The sequence below is a fragment of the Globicephala melas genome, chromosome 3, assembly GCF_963455315.2.
Source record: "Globicephala melas chromosome 3, mGloMel1.2, whole genome shotgun sequence".
NCBI classification, from domain to species: Eukaryota; Metazoa; Chordata; class Mammalia; order Artiodactyla; family Delphinidae; genus Globicephala; species Globicephala melas.
Window position 1 is genome coordinate 117,871,171 of NC_083316.1, and position 22,014 is coordinate 117,893,184.

The following is a 22,014-nucleotide window of genomic DNA, read 5'->3' on the forward strand; positions in this document are numbered from 1 at the left end:
CCGGAGTCCCACAGCTATAGCTATCACTTCCCCAGGAATTCCTGCTGCAGGCTTCTCTCAATGAAGACCACAAACAGGAAATGGAGGAGTGGGGAGTTGCCTGACATCCTGGCAACTAAGTTCCTAAGAATCACAGGTGGGAGTGACTAAGTGGGATAGGAAAAAGGACTTTGGTGAAATACTGCTGAGAACACAGACTGGCTCTAAAGCCAGTTACACCTGAAGGGATGAAAGATTCAGGCTGATCTATAAAACAACTCCACCTATCCTTAATTCTCACTTATTGTCTCAGGACCACACACTACTTGCTCTGCCCAGGATGAAGCCTGCGGCATTTGTCCCTATTCTACAGGGAACACCCTCCATAGTCTTATGCTACAGCTCCCTTGAGTAAACTAAATACTTTATGACTAAAAGAGAACACAGGAGAAAGATGGAAAAAGCAGAAATATGTTGAAAAATCTGTGGATCTAAGGCACCAACGGTTTCCACTACTTAAATGAGGCAGCACAAACATGTGAGTTTATCCAATGTCCATAAAGTGAGATAATGGCAATACATACAACACACATGAGCACAGAATCATAATAGGAAGTTAAAAAAAAAAAAGTGGACTCTGGTACCACTACAGTTCTCTCTAAAAAAACAGGGTCTTTGTGGAAGAGGCCTAGGTCTCCCTAGCATATCTGAAAGACGAGAATACTTAGTTAGACCTCTAGGAAATAACAACAAACTTTCTGTGAGGATAACATAGCTATAGAATCACCAAGTCCACCCAGCATACAATAAACCATGTCTGTTAAGCTCTACACTAACTCTTTGATTCTGGGAAGGGGACAGAGCAAGAGAGCCCTATCATGTGCTAATGTAAGAAGCAGCCCATGTGGGGGATTCCTACTTTATACTTCCCATAGCTGTAATATGCACGGGGGGAAAAATTCAGTACCTCAAAGCCACTTGTAGGTATACACCTCGGTGGGAACTGTGGGGGAACAGATAAACCGCACGCCAGTTGAACAGCTGTTATTCCTGCCCAAAGGTAACCAGATTTCTATCACTGACCTCTTGGCCAAAATAAATACCTATCTGCTAAATCCAACAGAACTGGGCCATCATGGATGTGCAAGCTGTAAGGAAGGATGGAGCAAAGTGGCAGAGATGGATAAATCTGAAGGTCAAGAACAAAGCCAGACAGAATTCCAAATCTGCAAGAACCAAATGCTGAGTTAGCAAGAAGGGGGCAAACAGAAGTATGAAAGGGTGGCAGAAACGCAGCGTTCAGAATCTGGGCACTTCACAAGCATTTGCTCATTCAGACAATACAGTCATTGAGCTTCTCACAGATACTTTCCCAGCACACCCAGGATGGTGACTCAATAAGGGAGTGCTAACAACGAGATCAGCTTCCGAGATGTGGGTGGGTAGGGGCTAGCAGGACAGGCACTGCCCCAAGCAAGTCAGCAAAAGGGTAGGACGGGTTTATGTAAGGGAACAGGGGCATGAGAGGGCAGGAGAAAAGGCATCAAAATAAGGCGCTGGGAATCAAGACTTTTCCTTCCTTTAAAAAATGAATCAGGATCTGAATAAGGGGTTGACGTATTTTTAGACTCTCTTTTAACGTATATGTTCCCTTCCATCTCCTTTTATCCCTTGAGATTTACTTGTTGAAGAAATCAGGACACTCGTCACTTGTGAAAAGCAAAGAACACTGCCACAGTGCCAGGACAGTCCCCAGCAGCTAGCATCTCAGGTTTTTCTGACATTCCTGCCTTCTTGCCACTCCCTTCAATAATGCTGGATTCTGAGCCCAAGAGACCTGGGGTCAAATCCTGGCTTGGTATTTACTTGCTATAAGCTCTCAGTAAGCAAAGGACATGTTAACTATTCTATACTTCATAACTGTCGGTTATAAAATGAAGATAATACCTATTAGGGAGCATTGTTTTAATAATTAGAAAGAATGGGTGATAAGCCTCTGTCACTGTATCTGACATTAAATAGGAATTCTGGGACAAAATGGAATGAGAAGACAAAATACGTTCATCTTTTCCTAGGTGCTGGGAACAGTTTTAATCTCTGCTCAGCCTACCTCCCTCAGCCCCCAACCTAAACACGGAGTAAACTGCAGAATTCTAACCCATTCTCTGTAACAAAGAATCCTAGAAATACCCTCCATTTTATTCTGGGTTTTGGGAGGGGAAGTAACAGGGTAAAAGAATAACAAAGAGAACAGATGGAATAAACACCCAGCCCCCAGCCTGAGTCTGCAGACGCAGCTGCTGGTTTTCGTCACACTGCTGTTTTTTCCCTTTCTTTGTTCCTAAGGTGGAAGCCAGGAAAGGGTGGGCGGAGGGGGGAGGGAAGGGGTGGGGATGAGGGCTGGACCATCATCACTGTTACAGAAAGTCACCTGATAGTCTCCTCCAATCCCTGGTCTCTGACCTCACAATCTGGAATCTGAGCCAAAATGGCTCAACTGCGCACGCCCCGTGGCTGAAAAGAAAAATGCAAGCAGAACAGGAATGCAAGGAGAACAGGAAAAGGGGGACATTCTTCTTGGAAGGATTTTAGCAGTTTTTCTTGCAAAGAGGAAATTTAAACACACACAGACAGACAGGAGAGTGCCTTATCTTTTCATCTAATAGATCCAAGAGAAAATATCACTGACTTTAAGAACAGAGTTGGGATTGCTGAAGGATCAGGAGGGATGAATGATTCCATCCCATCTTGCAGACATGGGGCTACCAATGCCCTTTTGTTGTATAACTGGGGCTCCCTTGCCCAGGGTAGCGGAAAAGAGAACAAATAGCTTTTTAAGTTGTAATCTGACTTTTCAAAGAGAAGCAGGCTAGGATCATTAGGGAGAATGAAGTAAAAGATGCTGTTACCTGCTCTACAGAACTGGGCATTAGCACTCTGCCTTGCAGAAATTAATCTATTAGGTCCAAATACTCTAGAAACCCCCTTTTCAAGCATTCTGGACACTAGCAAATTTCCTTCTTAACCCTTTTGTCTTTCCCATTATAAAACTAAGAGACCACAGTATAGAAAAGTTGAAGGAAAAAAAAGTCTAGCACCCGAACAAAATCTGTTATAATATTCTGGTATATTCCCTTTCAGACTTTTACTTCTGCATTTTTTTCTGTAAAACACAATTGCAATAAGGGTTGAATATAATTGTTTCCTGCATTTTCCCACCTAACACTGTATCATGAGCATTCTTCCATGTTGCTCCAAAGGTGATGGACCAGAGTCATAAAATGGGATAGTTACAGGGTATTAAGTTCTACAGCAATTATCTCCAGAACAAAAACTAAGTAGGAAGGCCATACCCTTTTACGGGTAGTGTCCCTGTGCTAGTGACACAAAGCTCGGCTCCTACTCCAGGGAAGTAGCTGGAGGTCTGGAAGGCCCCTTAGCAGAAATTCTCAAGTCTCTCTTCCCCATACCACAGTGGCTGTAAGGCTCTAGTATGAATTGCTGTACATTTAGGGTTGGTGTTGGTAACTAACTGTTTAGTCGTTACATGAAAGAGTTTGCAAGGAAAGCAGGGAGGACACAAGGACACGTTCACACTAAGATGCAATCAGATCAAATGGGTTACTGCAGGGACTGTTTCCAAAAAAAGGACAGATTACTTCATTACTATATGTATTTCTGTTTTTTCGTACTGTTCATTATAAAAGTGGTAACTAAAAAAAATTTTTAATTTAGAATTTTTTTTTAATGAGAAAGATCTCTATGTACTAATAAGAAAAATCTCCAGGATATAGAAGCAAGGTATAGAACAGTATAGACAGTACTTTTGGTAAGGGGAGGGAGGATAAGAATCTATATTAGTTTTTGCTACAATTGCATTTTTCAAAAATTCTAAAAGAAATTAATAAAAATGGTTACTTCTAGGGAGTTCCCTGGCAGTCCAGTGGTTAGGACTCAGTGCTTTCACTGCTGTGGCCCGGGTTCAATCCCTGGTTGGGGAACTAAGACCCCGCAAGCTACATGGCACAGACAGAGAGGGAGAAGGTTGGGATGCATGAATACTAGGAAGGGAATTAAGACTTTTTAAAAATATCATCTTTACTTCTGAACTACCTATATCACCTACATAAAAAATAGATAATAGAGATGCAGAAAGAAAAGTCCCAGAGGAAATATTCTATAGTGGAGACACCCTCTGTACTCCCTGAAAACTAGTCTTCCCAACCTCATGTTAGGAGGCAGATTTGTCCCATACCAACAGGAAAGCAAGTTCAGACCGAATGATTCCCAAAGACTAGAAGGGATCCTCAGAACAGTGCTTTTTCTTTGAGGCAGCACTGTTGGGCTCCAGTAGGAGCCCATAGAGCACTGGATCACTCTTCTGCAAAACCCATCCGAAGCCCAGCTCTGCTCTCACATCTCCCTGAGATCCCATTCCTCTTCCTACACACGTCTCTAATCCCTACCAACTCCAGGTCTCCATGGTGAGAGAACAACCAAACTTGAATAAGAGTTATAGCTGCACAGCTGTAACATCTTTCATCATGATCTGGACTTCCTCTAGTTCCTCACAGCTCCATCTTTGCTGTGTGGGCCTGAGAGACCTCTCATCATCTACCCTCCATCCACCCTCTCCCAGGCTAGTCAGTCTCGAAGTGCTTCCCAGCTACTTCACTGACTCCAGAGAACTTCTTTAGAACCATCCTTCTAAGTTGCCTGTCGAGACCTGGCTGGGAGGATGGCAAGAAAAGAATTTTGTAAAAGCAAGTGTGGTACCAGTTAACAGAAAATGTCAGATTGTTTCCTAATTGATCATGCATGACCTCCATAAAAACAAGAATAATTGTACAACACTCACTCTGATAGACACATCAAAATGTTATTACAAGAAAAAGTAGAAATCAGCTTCTAGACTACGGCAGAGAGTGGGAAGACAGCGAGCAGAAAATCAAAAAGAAATAAATACTGAAGCAATGGATCAAGCCATATTAGTGTATTACATGAGGAGCTTGTTAAAAACATACCCTTCTACAGTCCTTGGAATCTCTGGAGGTGGAGCCCAGGAATTTATACCTTTAACAAACTCCTCATGTAATCCTTATGCACACTGAAGTCTGGGAATTACTGGTAGAAATAGATATTTAAGGATAAGGACTAACTGCACTAAGTTGACAGAAATTTAGGCAATACTCATCCCATGGCAGATGGCCTGAGTCTCAGCCAATGCCATATAAAAGAACATTTTGTCAGAAATAAAATCTGGAATCTGTAGGTAATGGGAGATAGGACCTTGGGTTTAAAAGATACAGTTTCAGTCTGTTTATGTCTAGAATAGTAACAGAGGCACAAACTAAAGTCTGAATAGCTAGAAAGAGGCTCTAAAACTGGGATTATTTTAAGATAATCAGGAGTTAACAAATGACAGAAGGGTTGACTGTAAAAGCCTTTCTGCAGCAGCAAATTCTACCCAAGATAGGCTAGGGGAATTCCCTGAAGGCAATTCAGTATAGTATCCCTGGGAAATTATCAGTATATAATCAGTGGGTAGTTCTATTGTGTGCCTAAAGTAGCTATTCAGCAGAAATTGAGACAAAGATGGTGTTAGGAATGTGTATATAATGGGATTACAAAATGAACTACCAAGCTGGTAAAATTTAAGCCCCTCTTTAAGCCCTCTGAAATGAAGGCTATGCTTTCATGAAAATATCAGACTAAAACAAAAACAAACTCAAAAGCATTCTCCAGCCTCTGGGCCCCCAAAAGAGCACTAATATTGCTCCTATAAAAATACAAGCTGCAACAGGACAAGATGCTTTCGTTAAAGGGCAAGTTATAGCTTCCTGTCTTCGTTTTACTATCAGTCCTCCAAGTGAATTTCCTGACAGGTAGAGGGCAGCATACCAGGCAGTGTGTATTTGAAAACAACAGAGGTTGCCTCTCTCTAACGTGACTGCGTCACTACCAGACGTAACAATGACACATCGAAAATAGAAGAGCTCCATGTGCCATCTGGTGGTGAAAAAGGAGAAGAGCACACTGCAGATAAAATATATCAAATTCCTCTAGTTTAGAAGGAATTAAAGTTTAATTATCTTTATCTGATTACACCCTCCCTTAAATCTCCACCAGTAAGTCTTCCGTGGAATCTATACCAGCAGGCTTCATGCAAAAGTTTTAAAGTTTTACACCAGTTTAGCTCTCTATCCCCAAATACTGGTTGTAAGCAAGGAGGAAGTCCTAATGCCTGGCCCCAGTGCATGGGATAAGATGCATGAAACTCAGACCAAAACAAGTAAACCAACACAAGAACTTAGAAAGCTGTCAAAACAAGAGTGAGATGTAGACAGATAACACCGAAGACAGCTTATTCAAGGAAAAAAGGAAAATACAGTAAGAGAACCATAAGTTTAGAACTGAAAGGTATCTTTAGGTTTATCTATCTCATTTTACAGATGAGGAGAGAGTCAAGGTATGATGGATAACCTTTGGTTCAGTCTCATTAGTGGTCAGATTAAAACAAGGTAACACTTTTGCCCTATCAGAAATTACAATAGTTTCTTATTCCTGGTGGAAGTGTAAAGTGGTACAATCCTACACCTAGTAATTTGGGCCCAGAAATTTTACTTTAAGAATTTACCGTGCAGAAATGCAAGTATGCAGGGATAAATATAAAATATTTCTGGCAGCATTGTTTGTTGTTATATAAAAAATCAGTAATTTAAATTCTCAATAAGGGATCGTCTTGTACTATTTATCTGACAGAATTCAACTATCCATTAAAAATAATGAGGCAGAATATGAAAAAGAATATATATACGTATAATTGAATCACTGTGCTGTACACCAGAAACTAACACAGCATTGTAAATCAACTATACTTCAATTTAAAAAAAAGAAAAAAAAAGAAATGAGGTAGATCTAATGATATCAAGAGATGCTAAAACATGTCAAGCAAAAGGCAGAGCAGTGGATACCAAATGGGATCACACACATTACATTAAAAATATGTATATACCTTCACATTTCTATAATTTTATCTTTTAATTCCCCTGCCCCTTAATTTTCCAGTACGGTTCTATTTGAAAATTTCCTACATTTTCTTTCCTGAACTAAAGGAGAAAAGGATTTTACCTATTCCTTTATTAGAATAACATATGCATATGAAAGGTATGGTTAGCCATGGTCGAGAGGGGAGAAGGAGATTTTATACTTTCAGTGTATTCTATACATTTGTTGAAATGAGGATATCACGTTGGCCCAGAAACTGGCTTTAGACAGGAACATGGTCACAGAGGAAGACACAGAAAGTAGGTAAAAGTAATGGTGGGAGTCTGTGGAAGCTCCTCTTCTAATTCAATTTTCTCAGTGAAGTAGAAAGAAAACATCCTCAACTAAGAATGAGGATGAGGGAGGTGTTGGGCCTTTGAGGAGAGAAAAGGTGCGAAATAATCATTTAGGAGAGTAGGAAACTGAATGGACTAGAAATGTTTAATATCTGTTGCCTGGCAAGGCCAAGCAATATTGCCAACTGAGCAGAGGAGAGACAGGAGAAAAAACAGCCAGTGAGGCAGGAGAAAGAGACCCTGCTGTCCTGAAAGCCAAGAGAAGAAAGTGTATCAAGGAGAGCAAGTTGTATCCTTTTCTCCAGTGTGTCCACTTGCACCGCTACAGGTGCAGGGTGGATAGAGATGGAATTAATAACCAGGACTGTGATCTTGCAAACCAAGTAAGATGAAATGAGAGAGAAATGGGGAAAGAAAAAAAAAAAAACCTAGGGAAGGGTTATTATAATTATTAATGATAATTTTACCTGAAGAAAGTAAAGTCTTCAAGGGGGTGAAGGACAGTGAAAACTGAAGGATAAATGGAGTGGCGTCTCAGTAGGGCTGGAGGATTGTTGGGGTCAGGGTACCAAAGACAGCAAGGTAAAAAGATAGAAGGTGGTACTATTAAGAAATACCCTCTCATCTTTTTTCTGTTTCTAAACTCACATCCACAGCACCCTGTTTTGAATTCTGTGACCATGTCTTGTGTTCTCTAGAAAGAAACTATTTCAGCATTTTATTTTGTGCTGCTACTATGGTTCAATTTCTCTTCACTTAGCATTACATCTAGTTTTTACAGCAACAATAGATACATATTTTTTGGACATAAACTATATCTTTCACAAGAAAAAAAATGGAAGGTGGGTGGTATGAAATTGAGATCGTGGAGGGGCTGCAGTTCTGGTGATGACCGTAAGACAGATGGGTGAGATGGGGTGAAGGACAGATCATCACTAGAAAAGAAGAGTGCCAGGAAATGTGAGGCCAGAATATTGGGAGGATCATGACCCTTTTATACAGAAATTGCTAAGATTTAAGAAACAGCACTGGAGTACTACAGAGGAATAAATTGGGGTGTTAGTAGACAACAGCACAAAGAGAGAAATTGGGTGATTATGACTTGATGTCATGAGATTCAAAATTATGGGTTTTTAGGAAAGAAAAAGGTGGACTGATCTGAAAGTGGCAATGAAGAACAAAGAGGACATCTACCCCATCTTCAGGTCCACTGGGGTGAGGTTTATGAGAGGAAAAAAAAAACACACGAGAGGGCAAAAGGGAAAGCCTGGTTTCTGTTAGAGCAACAAAGTGAAGTCGATGATATAGGAGATTTTGTTAGTAATGGACCATGAATTCCTGAGGGCACAGTGGACAGGTTTCAAGAGCTCAGGTGGGATGGCAGGAGGAGGCAGAATAGGAGACACACAGAACCTATGGGGATTCGAGTATGGGAGATGAGGGGAACCTGGGAGTCTGCGCCTTCCTGTGGTGAGTGACATAAACCTAGATAAATGACACAATATTAGATCCAGTGGGTTCAAGGCAAATAGTGATGGCAAGGTTTGGAGTTTTGAGGGATATGTGAGGGGGTAGTTGCGGTTCTTCTTTTATACCACTGATGATGGGAGATCACAACCCAGAGGAAGTGTGGTACTTATTCCACATGCAGGAGTCCTCATAACCCCAGGTGATACAGGTAGATTGATGTTTTTAAATCACAAGGGAGTATTGTCTGATATTACAGAACTTCCCAACTGCTTTGAGCTAATGGCCTGACCCTGCTCAAAATCCAAGAGTAGCAAGTAATTAAAAGAAATGTTCACTTGAGCAGCACTTCTGGTCCTAATCCTATACACTTGAAAGGGTAGGGAACTGATGAAACAGACACCCTTCTGCCAAAAGAATCACTGACTAAGGTGGAGCATGAGGAGCTCTTAGAAAATCTTATTTCTAGAGGATAAAGTTGCAGAGGCTGTAAAGATTCACTAAGGTGTTTCCTGATAAAGATCCAACTGGGTGGGTGCTACCTAGTGGACAGAAAAGGATCACAGGGAAAAGGAAAAAGACCCTTAGATCCCTTTTGGGAAAGATGGGATTGCTTCCCCAACACAGGCTCCTGTTGTAGACTGAAGCCTTAAGCAAGAAGGTTCTGGGACAGCAGTAGACAGGTAAACCTACCGCTTGTCACCAATAGTTCAGACTTGCGCGACTACAGCACAAACCTTGGAATCTGGGCCGACAGTCAAATCCTAATTAGAATATTGTTACTGTTTATGAAATTCTCAGCTTTTTGCCAGGATCTTACTTTTTAGCCAGAGTTCTTTCAACATTACTGCTATTAACCACTTGTAGAACTGCTCTGATGCTCGTAATTCCTGAAATGCACCTCATACTTTAACAGGGAGAGGGTCTAATGCTACATATTGTCCACCGCCGCACACCTACTAAGGACGATTAGCTTGTGGATCTTACAAGAGCAGAATTTTTTTTGGAAGGAAGGAATAAACCAAAAAAGAAAAACATCACTGTACTTCGGACATCAGTTATCACTTACCACCCTACGTTTTAAGAGGTGATACTTTTAATGGGATCATGATATCAACAAAAGAGAGTAAGAGAAGGAAAGCAGAATGAAAAACTAGTTATCTTGTACATACAAATAATGACCTGAGGCCACCACCACAGTGATGAAAATGCTCCCTAGGAGAAGATGAAAAAGAATAAAATTTAACTACTGAACATGTTCCCAAGGAATTCAAGAAGCAGATTCAACAAAGAAACCATGATAAAAGACTCCTGAGGGCTTCCCTGGTGGCGCAGGGGTTGAGAGTCCGCCTGCTAATGCAGGGGGCACAGGTTCGTGCCCCGGTCCGGGAAGATCCCACGTGCCGCGGAGCGGCTAGGCCCGTGAGCCATGGCCGCTGAGCCTATGCGTCCGGAGCCTGTGCTCCGCAACGGGAGAGGCCACAACAGTGACAGGCCCGCGTACCGCAAAAAAAAAAAAAAAAAAAAAAAGACTCCTGGCTGATAACCATAAGCATGAGAGTGAAAAAGGACTAAAAGTTTTACAGCACTGCCTATCAAATCAAAATTCAAAGTATTCTCTGTCAAGGAATAAATCAACTAAGTAAATTCCTGATTTACAGAAAGTCAAGAGATCAGAAACAAGACAATAATCCTTAAGAGAGAAAAATGCGTAAAAGAATCTGTAGTATAAACTTGAGAACCACTTCCTCTCTCTTAGCTCTTCTTAGTAAAAGGCACACATCTTCCTGAACCTTAATGAAGCAGTGGCTCGAGACCTTTGACCTACAGGAGGCAGATGTCAAGAGTGAGGCGGATGTTTTCTTTGATGTTCATTCCTGGAGGAGCCATCAGTATATGGGAGGTTTCAGGTACCACTAAAATATAAGGGGGATACAGCTATGCTTAACAAACAGCAGAGAGTTGTGTTTAGCAAGTGAGAGATGAAACAATGCAATATTATGCAAACCTTGTGTCCAGATAACTTCTTCATCAAGACTGGCAACTACTGGGCTGAAATCATTTAAGCAAGATGTCTATGTACTAGATATGCATGTCGTGCTTCTCCAGCTGGATTAGTTTTGCTAGAGTTGAATATACTGTAATCAGAACATGGCTTCTCTTCTTCAACCCTAAATATCTGGTATCTTACTTTCCCTAATCTAATGTTGTTCCTTTTTTGTACTCATAAGAGTCACTTCCAACTTAAGAATATTTGTGACAGAATGAATGAGGTGGTAGCAGAAGCCAGCATATCTCCTTCTTCAAGCTTCTGTCTGGATCTAAGCTTTCAGAAGCTCTTAGGGCAGGGACATACACATCTGGGAAGCAGGGGGTTAGAGCAGGACTTTGGAGTCACACTCTGGAGTCTGAATCCTGCCTCTGGCACTTACTATAAGGCCTTGAAAAAATTATTTAACCCATATCTCTACTTCATCTGGAAGATGAAATAGTTATAGAGTGGCAATGAGTATTTATCTATCATTTAATTATACCATCAATATTAAGGCTATGAATGAGAGACTTGGTAACTGAAACTGGTTACCTACTCGAAAAAAGGATTAAGAATGAAGGTATTCTGAAATGTTATACTAGAGATGTTCAAAGCACCAAAAGCAAAGTAAACCTTGCCTTCATACTGAGGAGCTCTAGATCCTCTGAGTCCTCACCTCTGAAGTTTTCTTAGCTTGAAATTCCTTACCTGATAAAAACCTAAACTCTAGAAGCCTAAAGTCTTTTTTACTAAAGTGTTTTTGGGGGGCCATGTTGAAAGAAAGGGGCTACTTGGGAGGAGTCTGTATTAAGTCTGTCAACCAGAGCACCAAGAGAGGGAGGCTCAAAACTGCATCAGAAAAGGCAGAGCAGATGAGTTACCCTGATCACGGTGGGTACTGTGGCACTGGGTCCACATGCAGCACCTCCATCTGCTACTTGATGCCCATGTACACGATGTCAAAGCAACTGTTCTGTCACCAAGAAATACACACTAGAACAAGCCCTGACATTCAAATACTGCTTGCATCACTATAGACTTGCAGAGTAACTCAAAGGAAAAGAAAGCAAGAAAATGTAGAAGAAAAAAATAAACCAAACATTAAAGTCAGTAAAACACTGAAAATGCAAGGAAGAAATAATTTTTAAAGGGAGCAGCATTTGTTTCTTGGGAGAAGATGACTGGAAACATACAGATGTAGTGTGGTTGATGACAAGCAGGAAGGTTTCGTTGCATGTGATAACTGTTAGAGTTGGGTAAACCATAAGTACTTGTTTGATAGGAAAAAAAATCTATCGCAGGAATTGTTTTAAATGAGTAAGATTTAGGATGTTTGGAAAATTGTTCATGATTTAATAATTTTCAAGAACACCTTCTCTAGTGCTTCCTAATAAAAAGACTGGGAAATTAAGGCAGGGTGCCAATTTAACACCTGAAAGTGCTAACTAAAGTAAAGATATTTAAAGACTAGCTAGAAATGTCCTTCGTCAAAGTAGCAGCAAACTACTAATGATGATTATTATTACATGAAAATCAATACTGACACTAAACTAAATTGACTAATTCATACTTATGCCTTTCAGATTAAGATACAGAGATTTCTAAGAATAATTTAAGGGGCGGGGGCGGGAGCCAAAGCTGTCAGGAAGTTAGAATCATCAATGAACAGAAAATAGTTTCCAGGGCAGAAGTTGAAGGCTAAAAGAACATTAAAAAGTTTGGTTACACTGTTGAAAATAACAAACGATGAGATAAGGTCTTGCTTAGGTATTTAAAAAATACTACAGGGCTTCTCTGGTGGCGCAGTGGTTGAGAATCTGCCTGCCAATGCAGGGGACACGGGTTTGAGCCCTGGTCTGGGAAGATCCCACATGCCGCGGAGCAACTGGGCCTGTGAGCCACAACTACTGAGCCTGCGCGTCTGGAGCCTGTGCTCCGCAACAAGAGAGGCCGCGACAGTGAGAGGCCCGCGCACCGCGATGAAGAGTGGCCCCCGCTCGCCGCAGCTAGTGAAAGCCCTCGCACAGAAACGAAGACCCAACACAGGCAAAAATTAATTAATTAATTAAAAAAAAAAACACTACATACCAGGACTTCCCTGGTGGCGCATTGGTTAAGAATCTGCCTGCCAATGCAGGGGACATGGGTTCAAGCCCTGGTCTGGGAAGATCTCACATGCCACGGAGCAACTAAGCCCGTGTGCCACAACTACTGAGCCTGTGCTCTAGAGCCCGCAAATCACAACTACTGAAGCCCGCACGCCTAAAGCCCGTGCTCCGCAATGAGAAGCCACCGCAATGAGAAGCCCGAACACCGCAATGAAGAGTGGATGCTGCTCGCCACAACTAGAGAGAAAAGCCCTTGCACAGCAATGAAGACCCAACGCAGCCAAAAAAAAAATATATATATATATATATATATATATATATACATACACACACACTACATACCAATTCACAGTGGGAATAAAATGCCGAGGCAAACCACTAAACTGCAGAAAACTCCACTGCAATCAACAGCAATACAAATGTACAGGATAAAAGAAGGATGGTGACAGAGCAGGCAGGAAAAGGGACCGAGTCAGTGTACGTTTGCAGTGGCACTCAGAATGCAGCCACAAGAAAGAAAATGACACCAGAGGCCAACACAGGGATGTATTCTGTGAACTTACAAATTTGATTTTGATTGTCAACTAGTCATTGCTGATATTCTAGAGTAGTATAAGTGGTCATTATCACAGCATTTTTAATAGCAGGTAGAAGTAATTCTCCGAGCTGAACTTTAGTTCAGAAGGTGATATATCTCTTAGAGGAAAAGGCAACTTTGCCCAGAATGCTAGGGCAACAGGGCAGGCCTGAGCACTGTGATCTTTGACTCCTAGATACATATGTGTAACTAGGGGCTGCCAGAGGCACAGGTTTCTTTTCTTTCTTTCTTTCTTTTTTTTTTTTTTTTGTATTTTGGCTGTGTCATGCCATGCAGCATGCGGGATGATTCCCTGACTAGGGATGAAACCCGGGCCTCTGCAGTGAAAACACCGAATCCTAACCACTAGGCCACCAGAAAACTCCCTCTGTTAGGTATCTTATTAGAATGAAGTGCAGCCTAGTCCCATCAGATCACTTAAGGAAAAAAGTAGTAACTGTCTTTAAAAATGCTTATTTACTGGCAGGGGGAGGGAGGAGTGCTCTGAAGTTGCACTTAATTGTCATCACTAGGGTCATAATAAACCTCTAAATAAACAAAAAAGCTGGAAGAAGATGGAAATACAAAATTATTAGGTTATAACTGTCATTAGGTACATGACAATATCTTGCAAATACTGCATCCCTCTGGGGAAATAACTGTAAGTGTCCCATCACAAGACAGCACGAAACCACAAGAATTAGGAAGTGAAGAAAGAAAAGGGCAAAACAGATCAGCTCTTCTAAAATAAAGGGGAAGATATGAAGGTGAAAAAGAAAAGCAAGAATTTATATGAAAAGACAGACCAGAAGTCAAGACCCCTGGATCTGGCCATATAAAACCTCGGGCAAGCTACCTAACTAATAAGGCTATGTAAGCTATGGAATGGAGATAATATACACCCAACCTACCTCATAAGGTTTCTTTGCAGTCCTAATAGGGTAGAATATGTTAAAGCACTTTGAAATTTGTAAAATACAACACAAATGTAAAGTAACAGTATTATTTAAGTTGTCCCTCACCTTCCAAAGAAAGAGCAAGTATATTGTAGCTTCAACTTAAAATAATTTTCTTCCCTGTCAGCTAACATCAGAGCTACTGGTCCTTCTGGACTCTCAAGAAAAACCTAGCAAAAGAGAAATCAATCCCCAATTTCTAGTCTTAGTTTTCTAAAGAGAAATCCCTTTACATCTGTTTCATTTTTTTTCTCTAATATTCAAGAGACCCAACTACAAGGCTCTTCTGTATTCTTACCTTTTGAAGCTGCAGGAGCAAAGTGCCAGGAAGGAGAAAGCATCAGATATTGGAAAGAAATGGAAAAAAGAAAAGGGATCACATATGGTTCTTTGTTATTTTACAAACACAGTTGTTCAGCCACCTCACCTACTAAAGACTCTGCTCAGCTCTTATCAATTACATATGTAGGTCTAAAGAAGGCGCCTTAAAGGCAGTGCCAGAATCCATTCAAGAGTATCATCAAAATGATACTCTCAGACCAGCCTGAGCTCTGTCACATTAACCTCATATCCCCACAAGTTACACTTGTGTAAAATATCTACATGCATGTAAAATACCTACATGCAAAAAAACTGGGGGGAAAAATACGTACACGCAACAGTTCTCTTTGCCAACTCCAGCATCCCCAGAATACAAAACCAGCTTATTTTCTTCTGAATAGGAACTCCCAGCTCTCTTCAACCCTCACCCAGGGAAGGGAAAGAAATGGGAGACCCCCTTAACAAATGTTCTAAGTCCTACACTGGCCCTTTGCATGAAAGAGGAAAGGACTCACTCTTGGTCTGGGCAGAAAAGGTAAGGGTAAGTTTGGCGAAAAGTTCATTGTTCTCAAATCGGTCCTCCTTCACCTTTGTCCAGAAGCAGTCTTGGGAAAGGTCCTCAGCGACAAACTGTGGATACAGGCAGGTGTTAAGAGTTACTAAACTGAGCTCTGTACTTTCCATCCTAGAAAACTGATTAAGATGCAAAAGAAGCAGCTGGCTGGTTATTGTCAACATCATACTAAAATAAGACTAACCTGAGACACAGAGAACAGCTATGCTCTTTGTGGTGGGACCAGGAGACGATGATTCCAGGTTATGTGTTTATTGGTGATTATTCAACAACTAGAATCAGTTATGCTGCTTATCCTCCTTCTAACCCCAAATCCTCTACTTTTAGAAGCATTAAGGCTTTATTTCACATCTTCCCTTGCTCTACATTACACTTTTCCCATCAGGGTGGTGAACTGTACCAAATTTGTTCACTTTATATGAACAAATCCCTAAGCTCCTTTATTTTACCTTGGTTTCCAGAAGCAAAAGGCTGATGCAGAATCACAGCGCTCTCAAACACACACTGTGCCATGCAAACATATCCTGTGTAACTTATTTACCGGGGTGGGGGTGGGTGGGAGTGGTAGGGAGTTGTATCCATAAATCCATGACTTTTGGATCAGCAAAATTTATCAGTACCTTGCAGATTGGTGAAATGACTATTATCAAACTGTGTGGTATCCCATGGCACTCATATCCTCAGAGAAAAGGGCAAAAATATTAACTTAAGGATAAGTTTAGGTTTTGTAGCAGAGTATAGGGCTCGAAGAACTCTCCCGAGTGATATCCAGCATATAGGATTTGCCTATTATCTGCTGAATAAACATACACATGAGTGAAACTTGAAGACAGACAGATGTGAGCCATAAGAAAGGGAAGCCCAACCATGCACAAAACACAAAGTAGGAAACTGAAGTGGTCTCTTAAAATCTACTGATGAAGAGATGGACAGAAATTCTCACCTTGGACCAGTTTGGCCTCCGGAGCTGTACCTCTGGCTTGTAAAGTTTCTTTGGGGTTAATCCAAATGGCAGAACTGGGGCTGCAGGAGCTCCAAAAGGGAGAGGTGGAGGAATACCAGGGCCTCCAGGAAATGGAGGGGGTGGAGGGATTCCACCAGGAAGAGGGGGAGGGGGAGGTAGCATTCCTGGTCCTCCAGGCAAGGGAGGAGGAGGTGGGGGGATGCCAACACCCCCAGGCAAAGGCGGAGGTGGGGGGATGCCAACACCCCCAGGCAAAGGCGGAGGTGGGGGGATGCCAACACCCCCAGGCAAAGGCGGAGGTGGGGGGATGCCAACACCCCCAGGCAAAGGGGGAGGTGGGGGGATGCCAACACCCCCAGGCAGAGGAGGGGGTGGGGGGATGCCAACACCCCCAGGCAGAGGAGGGGGTGGGGGGACGTAGGTACCCCCAGGCAAAGGGGGAGGTGGGGGGATGCAGGTATCCCCAGGCAGAGGAGGGGGTGGGGGGATGTAGGCACCCCCAGGCAGAGGAGGAGGAGGAGGTGGTGGAGGAGGAATGGCCCCACCCCCAGGAAGAGGGGGTGCAGAGGCTGTGCTAACCTCTCCTGGTAAAGGGGGTGAGGGGGGACTGACAGGCCCAGAGTCACCAGGTAAAGGAGGGGCAGGGGGAAAAGTAGCACTGCTAGGAGGGGCTGCAGCAGTAACTGCAGTGGAGAGTGAAGCCACTTCTTTCTTGGCATCTTCCAGTTCCTTGGACAGCTTGGCAACCTAAAGAAATAACACCAATGGGAGTACTTCTCACTCCACTTCAGGGACCACTGGGGCTGGAAAGGACCCAAGAAGTTACTTAATCCAAACTTCTCACTTTACACATGAAGGGAGTGAAAGGAGTCAGACAGTTGAAAGGCTCCACCTAAAGTCACATAGCTATTTAGTGACAGAGACAAAACTAGAATTCAGGTCTTCATGTTCCTAGTTCAGTATGCTTTGCATTAAAACGGCAACTTCAAAGTTTATGTTAAACTCTCCCTTTGATTAGAAAACGCAAAGATCGGGACTTCCCTGGTGGCGCAGTGGTTAAGAATCTGCCTGCCAACGCAGGGGACACAGGTTCAATCCCTGGTCCGGGAAGATCCCACATGCCGCGGAGCAACTAAGCCTGTGCACCACAACTACTGAGCCTGAGCTCTAGAGCCTGCGAGCCACAATTACTGAGCCTGCGTGCTGCAACTACTGAAGCCCACATGCCTAGAGCCCGTGCTCCACAACAAGAGAAGCTACCGCAACGAGAAGCCTGCACACAGCAACGAAGAGTAGCCCCTGCTCACCGCAACTAGAGAAAGCCCGCGCGCAGCAACAAAGACCCAATGCAGCCAAAAATAAAATAAATTAATTTTTTAAAAAAGAAAGAAAATGCAAAGATCAAGTAAATCAAATATTCTAGGTATGTAATTAACATATGTGCTATACAGGTAATTATATAACCACCTAGGTGATCAAGTTATCAAGTATCACAGATCATATAAATATCTATAACTGCAGAGAGTGTGTGGGCATAAATCTGTCCAGAGATGACTAAAATAAGAGAAAAATAGCAAATATGAGAACAGTTTATTTAGTATTTACTCCTAAATTTATTAGAAGGCTATTATCTTTACTTCTGGGTAGTACTGTGACTCATCTATTCTTTGTGTTGTTCTGTATTTTCCTAATTTTCCATCTATGTATTACTTACTTCCAAAACAAAACAGCTTATGATTTTAAAAATATGTGCCATCTAACTAGATTACCTATTAGTATCTGAACCCTCCCTGGGAGTAAGGTGACAGTCCTGCTCCAACACAAGCTCACTCTGAGGCTGCTGGTGGCAGTTACAGGTCACTCTGCCTTCTCTGTTCAGATATTACCTCTCCTGTGAGCTGAGACACTTCTGCTTCCAGGTTCTGTTTCTCTGTGGCAATTTTTTCCTTTTCAGAACCCAATGCATCCTTTTCTCCCTGAAGATCCTGGAGCTTCTGCTCAAAGTCACTTTCCATCTTTTTCATTTCCACCTGTAGCTCATGTCGAGCTGTTAACTCTGAGTCCAGCTAGAGGAGAAAGAAATCAGGCTCCCAGTAAGCTCTCCAACTCAGCAAAGGCCAGGTGTTAGTCCCCATAATTTACTGTTTTGTGCTAATCCTTGATCCATTGAGCTCACTGACCCAAGGGATGCCTGGAAAAAAGGCCACCATGATTTCAACCTTAAAATCAAGGTTAAAGGAGGGGGAAGCCAGGGATTATTTCCATAGTCTATCTATACTTGGAGTTATTTTTAAAAACAGCAACAACTAAGATTTTAAAGACATTTAACCAGGACAGCTAAGGTGCACAATCCCAGTATTCTCAAGGATCAAAAACCTATCAACAATAGGAGTCCTTGGGCTTCCCTGGTGGCGCAGTGGTTCAGAGTCCGCCTGCCAGTGCCGGGGACATGGGTTCGTGCCCCGGTCTGGGAAGATCCCACGTGCCGCGAAGCGGCTGGGCCCGTGAGCCATGGCCGCTGAGCCTGCGCATCTGGAGCCTGTGCTCTGCAATGGGAGAGGCCACAACAGTGAGAGGCCCATGTACCGCAAAAAAAAAAAAAAAAAAAAAATTAAAAAAACAAAAACAATAGGAGTCCTTAATCAAAGAGAATTCAGACATATTCCAGTTCCTGTTGTTCTATGGATAAAAGGCCTGAGTCGCCAAGCAAACCCAAGTGCTGTCAATGTTATATGAGAGTGTCACCTGTCTTTCCTCCTGCTCAGGGGCCCAAGAACTGTGCAAACTCACGACTGACTAGCTCCTCATGATCACATCCACACCACTTTCTCCACTGAGTAACCTACAGCAGAAAGGGTTCCCCTAGGAACTGCTACTGTGTGCTAAACACTGAATATATCACAGGTAACTGTTTCACATGTCAGAAAAATCAAAATCCTTAGATAAAGAAAGATATATTCCAATTATTTTTGATCTCTCATACATACCTTTTTTTCCAGCTCTGTAGCTTTGGCTTCAGATTTCTCCACCTTTGTTTTATCAATCATTTGATCTAAAAAGAAGGCAAACAGTCAGGAAGTCAAGTTCCCAATTCTCGTATTCCCCTCTCTCTGCCTAAGCCCTTCTACATAACCAAAGGGCAGTCTTTGTTCTTTTTATTTTTCTTAATAATGTTCTGTACTAGACAAAGAAATGGAACTTAATGTTCTGTACTAGACAAAGAAATGTTCTTAATGTTCTGTACTAGACAAAGAATGTTCTGTACTAGACAAAGAAATGTTCTTAATGTTCTGTACTAGACAAAGAATGTTCTGTACTAGACAAAGAATGTCTGTACTAGACAAAGAAATGTTCTTAACGTTCTGTACTAGACAAAGAATGTTCTGTACTAGACAAAGAATGTCTGTACTAGACAAAGAATGTCTGTACTAGACAAAGAAATGTTCTTAACGTTCTGTACTAGACAAAGAATGTTCTGTACTAGACAAAGAATGTTCTGTACTAGACAAAGAATGTCTGTACTAGACAAAGAAATGTTCTTAATGTTCTGTACTAGACAAAGAAATGTTCTTAATGTTCTGTACTAGACAAAGAAATGTTCTTAACGTTCTGTACTAGACAAAGAATGTTCTGTACTAGACAAAGAATGTTCTGTACTAGACAAAGAACGTCTGTACTAGACAAAGAAATGTTCTTAATGTTCTGTACTAGACAAAGAATGTTCTGTACTAGACAAAGAATGTTCTGTACTAGACAAAGAAATGTTCTTAATGTTCTGTACTAGACAAAGAAATGTTCTTAACGTTCTGTACTAGACAAAGAATGTTCTGTACTAGACAAAGAAATGTTCTTAATGTTCTGTACTAGACAAAGAATGTTCTGTACTAGACAAAGAATGTCTGTACTAGACAAAGAAATGTTCTTAACGTTCTGTACTAGACAAAGAATGTTCTGTACTAGACAAAGAATGTCTGTACTAGACAAAGAATGTCTGTACTAGACAAAGAAATGTTCTTAACGTTCTGTACTAGACAAAGAATGTTCTGTACTAGACAAAGAATGTTCTGTACTAGACAAAGAATGTCTGTACTAGACAAAGAAATGTTCTTAATGTTCTGTACTAGACAAAGAATGTTCTGTACTAGACAAAGAATGTTCTGTACTAGACAAAGAAATGTTCTTAATGTTCTGTACTAGACAAAGAATGTTCTGTACTAGACAAAGAATGTCTGTACTAGACAAAGAAATGTTCTTAATGTTCTGTACTAGACAAAGAAATGTTCTTAATGTTCTGTACTAGACAAAGAAATGTTCTTAACGTTCTGTACTAGACAAAGAATGTTCTGTACTAGACAAAGAATGTTCTGTACTAGACAAAGAATGTCTGTACTAGACAAAGAAATGTTCTTAATGTTCTGTACTAGACAAAGAATGTTCTGTACTAGACAAAGAATGTTCTGTACTAGACAAAGAAATGTTCTTAATGTTCTGTACTAGACAAAGAAATGTTCTTAACGTTCTGTACTAGACAAAGAATGTTCTGTACTAGACAAAGAAATGTTCTTAATGTTCTGTACTAGACAAAGAATGTTCTGTACTAGACAAAGAAATGTTCTTAATGTTCTGTACTAGACAAAGAAATGTTCTTAATGTTCTGTACTAACAAAGAAATGTTCTTAATGTTCTGTACTAGACAAAGAATGTTCTGTACTAGACAAAGAATGTCTGTACTAGACAAAGAAATGTTCTTAATGTTCTGTACTAGACAAAGAATGTTCTGTACTAGACAAAGAATGTCTGTACTAGACAAAGAAATGTTCTTAATGTTCTGTACTAGACAAAGAATGTTCTGTACTAGACAAAGAATGTCTGTACTAGACAAAGAAATGTTCTTAATGTTCTGTACTAGACAAAGAATGTTCTGTACTAGACAAAGAATGTCTGTACTAGACAAAGAAATGTTCTTAATGTTCTGTACTAGACAAAGAATGTTCTGTACTAGACAAAGAATGTCTGTACTAGACAAAGAAATGTTCTTAATGTTCTGTACTAGACAAGAATGTTCTGTACTAGACAAAGAAATGGAACTTTCAGTTAAGTTCAACATATAATTTCTGAGTGCCTGTTATGCAGTAAGGCCACCATGTCAGGTGGCACAGAGAACACCTACAAGTAATACTTATGAATCTCTGGGACCAGCAGGAGTAGCAGACAATAGCTGAAGACCCTTCAAAACGTGGGGTGGTGTATGAGACAGGATAAATTTTTAGAATTATGTAGAAATAAACTAAAGGCCTATATATTCCTAGCACAGGTATTGGTTATATCACCTAAGAAAGGGTGAAAATGGAAATACCAGGAGCTAGAAAAGTATCTTCTCTGAAATTTTCACTGAAAGAAAGATGCAAAATGAAAGATAGAAGAAGCAATGTTTTATGGAACCAGACAGACAAATATGCTTACCAATCAATCCCTCAATATCAACCTGGAGGTGCCGGCACTTGAAGTCAGGATCAGCCCCATTCTTGTGCAGAACTATCTGAGAAATACATTCTTCAATCAACTTATAGTACTGCGGTCTACAGAAGAAACAAAATAAGGTTATTAAAGGAAAACCAAAATAAAATTTTGGTATTCAGGATCAAGAAAGGTAACTGTTTTGACAGCAGAAGGACCTGAGGATAAATGTTCTG

At 41.2% G+C, this 22,014-nt stretch overlaps 1 protein-coding gene across 1 annotated transcript in view; it reads right to left on the minus strand.

The window, feature by feature from the left end:
• Positions 1-22,014, minus strand: part of DIAPH1 (diaphanous related formin 1) — a 97,282-nt gene that overhangs the window by 38,126 nt on the left and 37,142 nt on the right. Inside the window, exons 13-18 of the mRNA XM_060296359.1 lie at positions 21,785-21,900; positions 19,309-19,373; positions 18,208-18,387; positions 16,301-17,068; positions 15,299-15,413; positions 14,761-14,769 (exon numbers count right to left, since the gene is read on the minus strand). Coding sequence (XP_060152342.1) covers positions 14,761-14,769; positions 15,299-15,413; positions 16,301-17,068; positions 18,208-18,387; positions 19,309-19,373; positions 21,785-21,900 — 1,253 coding nt within the window. The remainder of the gene's footprint in view (positions 1-14,760; positions 14,770-15,298; positions 15,414-16,300; positions 17,069-18,207; positions 18,388-19,308; positions 19,374-21,784; positions 21,901-22,014) is intronic.